General features: G+C 34.3%; 1 protein-coding gene across 1 annotated transcript in view; it reads left to right on the plus strand.

The window, feature by feature from the left end:
* The window catches only part of PCM1 (pericentriolar material 1), an 84,659-nt gene that overhangs the window by 50,465 nt on the left and 28,194 nt on the right, over positions 1-6,000 (plus strand). Inside the window, exon 22 of the mRNA XM_012662908.1 lies at positions 3,220-3,384. Within this exon, the coding sequence (XP_012518362.1) occupies positions 3,220-3,384 (165 nt within the window). The remainder of the gene's footprint in view (positions 1-3,219; positions 3,385-6,000) is intronic.

Genomic DNA, 6,000 nt, shown 5'->3' on the forward strand with positions numbered 1-6,000 from the left:
CATACTGGGGCTCCCCAAAGAGAATTTTGTATATGCCACATAACCTGTATTTTAATTTCGATTAAAATTCATTCAGCACTTTTCATGTGATACAGTAACAGCAGTCAAAAGTTTAATTTCATTTATGTAAATGTTCTTGTTAGAATAACATACTTAACATTTTTTTCTTCAGAGCATTGCATATTATTAAATGAACAAATAGACTGGCATAGTGGGACTTAAATTACTGCCTTGAGAGACAGAGACAGTAGTACTACCAGTCATGTCATTTTACATATTACTTATGGCAGTCACACCCTTTGTTGCTAGATGAGTTTTATGTGAAGATCAATAGTAATGAAGAGGGCAGGGCTCTTTTTTTAGTAAGTTTCATGCAGTTTGGGTAGGAGTGGCTGGACCAATGAAGAAACCAGGAACTTAAATTTGAGACAGTGAAGTCCTAACTTGAATGATAGCCTTAGAAATAGAAAGGTAGGGTTGAATCCAGATAGGATATCATAGAGAATGAATTAACATCTTGCGGAACCTATTTGTTATTAGCAGAGCAGCTGCCGTGATCTGGAAGATGTAAGCAGCAAAGCTTTTTGGGTTCTGCTGGCTCTTCCGTAGAGTGTCTGGGCAAAGATCAGAGCTTCTTGGTTCATGGAGAAAGCTATGTTGGAGGAGATCTATGCAACCCCTCCTATTATGGGCCCTTCCCCTCACCTTTAGGAATAGCAATCTTTTGCCACTTCAGGCTACTAATAGGCAGGTGTGTTATTAAACAGGTAGGTGACAATCCTCTCTACCCCTGCCCATGGAAGGGCATTAGTCTTTGCAGGTGAGAGGACTAAGCGAGAGAGAAGCTTGCCCTCATTGTCTAGTTTGGAGACTGACGACTTGCTAGCCGGAATGTTGCTTGACCATAGGAATGAGATCACATACTCTCAGCATGCCACCATTAAAGCTACCCGGCATTTATGTCTGGCCTTAAGGGAAAGTAAGAATCATGACGAGGCCAGTGAATATAGCAGTGCATATAAAAGGGACCTAGTGACCAAAGAGAAGACAGAAGCAGACTATAACAGGTGAAGCCTAGTAAAAACAGAATTGTTGAAGGAAATACACACTTGAACAAAATAATAAGGGCACATAAGCAGATTGAATTATAACAGATTCTTTAAAAGTAGAAAAAATGATTTGTACTTTTAATGTTTAGGTTATTTGAAAAAGAGGATGCATGCTATTAAGTCCCAAATTACTGGCCTAGAAAATCAAGGGGAAGAATTATGTCATTATACAGAACAAAAGTATTAAGAGATAAAATCAAGAGGAAAAAGATTAGAGGCTTAAAGGCAAATCTTGGATATCTGATATACAGAGAGTTCTAAAGGGGAAAAAAATGGAGAGGCAATAATTAAATACATAATAAAGGGGATAAAGAAAGACTTGAGATTGCAGATCAAAATAGCTGACTGTTGTCCAGCCAGGAGGGAAGTGGGAGAGAAAAATACAAACACCTATGTATAGTCTGATAAAATTACTGACTTAAAGTAAAAATTTCCTAAGCTTTCATACAAAAGAACAATTATATAAAAAGAACCAAACTGACATCAGTGTTACCGTACAAGTAGAAGTAGAGGAAGGTGAAATGACCCATACACAGTCAAGAAAGGACTATAACTCAGGAATCTTGTATTCAGTCAAGAGACCCTTCACCTGTCAGGATGAAAAGAAGATACTGGTGTGTCCTAACCGAAGAAAACTACAGAAACAACATATGAATCAGAATAGATATCTTTATATAGGGGAAGGTAAAGAAGAGAGGTACCAGTTCAATAAAGAAAACAGATCAATCTCACTAATATAAATTTAAAAGTAAAAATAAAATACTAGCAAATAGAATCTGTCATTGTATCATAAGAATATTAGACTTGTTACTAGGATTCATTTCAGAAATATGATTTGTTACCAGGAAATCTGTCAACATAATTTATTATATCAAATTAAAAGGACAAAAGTCATATAATATAGCAGTAGATCAGATAAAATTTGAAGTCATTCCTAATGAAAATTCTAAATAAAATGGGTCTGAGAAGGCAGATATTTAAATATAATAAAGACTGTTAGCAAATGTCAATCACAAGCGCCATTGTAAATGAAAATACTGCAAAGATATATCAAAATTAGGAACTAAACGGGGATTCCCCTCTCTACCACCACCATTATTTACCATTGTTTGGAACGCATTATGACAAATAATTAAATAATTAGCATTATTATTAAATAGTTGGAATAAATACTGGAAAAGGAGAGAAACAAATTCTATGTATTTTTTTCTAGTAGTATTTTTGTGTACTAAGAGAGCCCAAGAGACACTGGAAAATAGCTACTAGAGTTACAAGGTAAACTGTTAAAGTGTCTGGTTATGAAATAAGTATGCTCGCATTTTTCCCTGTGATAGTAATATTCAGTAGAATGGAAGTGGAGGGGAAATATTCTTCTCATGGTGAAAGGACAGTCTTACTAATGTACTAATAAGGAAAGATAAATTTCTAACTGGCAGCCACTTAAAGTAGCATAAACCCTGTGTCTAAGGTTAGTAATATGAATATCTCTCCACGACAAGTCATAGGAAAGGGTGAGATATTCAAACTCTTTAGAGAACTTTGAGGAGTCAGCTGAGAAGCTGCCTAGTTTAGTTTCTATTTGAGACAGATCAGACAGAGAAAAAGGGACATGGACTCGGAGCATGCCCTCTGTGCCAGCAACTTCCCAGGCTGGTCTTGAACCCCTGGCCTCAAGTGATCCTCTCACCTCGGCCTCCCAAAGTGCTGGGATTACAGGCAGGAGCCACCACACTATGCCCTATGGATATTTGTATAGATTGAATTTGATTCTTTTGTGTATTTCCTAATATTGAAAACCTGTTAACTTGGAGTCAAGTAGAGAATTTGGGTCATGTGAGGTCTGCCATATACTTTGAATTGGGCTGTACTCATTAGTACAGATAATCAAAGGGCAATGAAGTGTAGAATTTATTACTGTTACCCCATGCTTCCAAAGGTTATTGCAAAGATATCTCTAAGACGTAGTATTTACTGTTTTGTATTCTGTTTATACCAGGCTGTCAACAGCATTCTAAATTGAGTTACCTGTACTGTTTCACTATGGAAATCAGTTTCCCTTTTAGTTTGAGTTAGTTGCAGCTGATAACAGTTGTCACTCTTTTTACTCAAGGATATGAAAGTGCCAGTATGTCTAGCACATGTGAACCTTGCAAAAGTAGGAACAGACATTCAGCCCAGACTGAAGAGCCTGTTCAAGCAAAAGTATTCAGCAGAAAGAATCATGAACAGCTGGAAAAAATAATAAAACATAGTAGGTCTACAGAAATATCTTCAGGTATGTTCTTTTTTGGTTTGCCTTAATTTAAGGAGGTCATCTTAGATTTAAAAAGCTGTATTAAAGCAAGTTTTAAAACTGGTCTATCACACATTTGTGTCATGTGGAAGGTTTTATAGTAGAGATTACAGTGCACATTCATTGATATTAAGAAATGTGAACCGGAAATATTTTTTGTTGTGATACTAGTTTTTGACACATTTTAATAAAATTCTTTCTAAATAAAGGATAGTTGACATTAATGTGGAACTAATTTGAAATTCTGAAAATCTTACCTGAATAAGAATTAGATGTGAAATCATATCACCCACCTGCTTAAAACCTTCGGCTCATCATGCCTACAGGATAAAGGCCGAATGCCTCAATGTAACATATATGGCCATTGAGGATTTTGTTCCGTTTTGCCCTTCCAGACTCATTTCTTACCACCCTCTGCCTTGAGCCTTATTCTTTCAGAGGCACTAAAGATTTTTAAAGCTGTCACACTGTTTTTTACTTCAATAATTATTTTTTTGCCTCAAGTCCTTTTTGTGCTTTGTAAGCTCATTTCTCTTTTGGACTGTTAGTAAAATTTTAATTCCAGAACCTTGAAATTGCATTCTAATCCAAGCTGGGGTTGCTTCTCCTTTCTCCTTTTTGTTTTCATTGTAGCCTGTGTAAATCTATTTTGTTGCCTGTATCATATTATATAGTATTTACCTGTTTAAGTGTCTGTATCACCCTTTGAAGTCCCCTGGTAGCAGATAATACTTTTTCATATTTATATCTTAAATTTCTGCTTAATACCTGACACATGATAGGTTCTTTGTGTTTATTGAATGAATGGAATTGTGTATTTGCCACCATTCTAGTTTAAGTAAGTATCAGTACTTTCCTGATTTATAAAGAAATACATCTCAAAGAAATATAGAGAAGGAGGCAGTAAGTATAGACTCATAATCTCAATTGTCAAGACCCATGTTGAAAATGATAACAGCTACTACCATTTGTATTATGTTTTATTATTTACAAATTACCAACACATCTCTTTTGAACCTCATAATGTTGAGTTGGTTATATTTCCATTTTTCAGATGAGGAAACATGGTCAGAGAGGGTACCTGTTTTTTTCCATCACTGATAAAGGGCCAGTAATATAATAAACTGGTACAACTTTTCCGGAAAGCTTCAAAAGTCATGCCCTTGATCCAGTAATTTTACTAGTAGGAATCTATTCTAAGGAAACAAAAGTGGACAAAAAAATTGGGATTTAGTCTTGTCTGAACAATATAATTCTAATATATAAACAAAAATGTGAATTAAAGACTGGAAGAAAATGTATCAAAGGGTTAATTAATAGTGGTTTCATCATCTTTAAACTTGTCTATACTTTCTAAAACTTTTATAATGAGTATTTATTATTTTTGTAATCAGGAAAGAAACATCACATTTGTTTGTATTTTGAAATGACTTCCTCTAGCTCAGATTGCTAGGAGATGGTAGAGCTGAACTTTGAATCCTGGTCTCCTGTAAAGTCCAGGATCCTTTTGGCAAAAATGTCAGTTCTATTGTCTCAAACCTAGAATGCTACCAAAATTTTATAGTTTTCATGTACTTTCACTGTCTTTACCAAGTAGTGATATCTTAGAATAAATAGTTGAGTGTAGGTTGGGGAATAGCATTAAACTGAAAGGCTAATAAATCAAGGATCAGTTATTTAAAAAATTAATAATTGGTCATAGTAATTCAAACCTTATTACTGTCAGTTGGAAAAATATAATGATTGAATTTTGGTGAATTAAAAAATGTTTGAATAATGTAAATACATTTGTGTGTATTTACATATTCACATTCTAAAAAGATTTATTTTTAGTTGTAACTATCACCCTAAAATTCTTTACAGCATGGCATTTTGTAACTCTACCCATGGTATGTAATTACTAGAGTGTAGCATATATGACTGCCAGTATTAAATTACACGGTCATCTTCTCCTTCAGGAGTTGTGGGAGGTTCACCCTGATGCATATACTTCTAAAAACAAATGATAGAAGTTTATTATGTTAGTCATTGTCAATCACATTAATCCAAATTTATAACAAACTCTTTGAGATCTTTTTCTTGGTGAGATTATTTTTAAATAGAACATAGGCCGTATCTTGTGATAACATTTAGTTCTGGCAAGCAGTTTTGAAGAAATTTGCTTATTTCTTTTTTTCATTCACTTATTCATATTATAGACCCTGTCTTTACTACTCATACACATTTTATGTTCATCCTTATGTCTGCCCTTTCCTACAGCACATGCTAGGAGAATACTACAGCAGTCTAACAGAAATGCATGCAATGAAGCGCCAGGTAACAATCTGCTTAGTTTTGGTGTCCACTTTTTGTTAATTTTTTTCCATTGGTCCTAAAATTTTTCGTTTTATTGTTCTGACTTTTTTTTAGATTTAGCTTAGTGTATATATGTTATGTAACTATTGTAAAAGTGAAAGAGAATCCATACTCAAAATTCTGAAGGCTTACATTTATAATTCTTGGTTGGTAAAATTGACTGCTTTTCTTGTTTTCTTTTTCTGTTAGTTTATGTGACCTAACCAACACATTCATAAGGGTAATAGAAACCTTTTTTTATGA

Source organism: Propithecus coquereli, unplaced genomic scaffold (assembly GCF_000956105.1).
Source record: "Propithecus coquereli isolate 6110/MARCELLA unplaced genomic scaffold, Pcoq_1.0 Scaffold79, whole genome shotgun sequence".
Taxonomy (NCBI): Eukaryota; Metazoa; Chordata; class Mammalia; order Primates; family Indriidae; genus Propithecus; species Propithecus coquereli.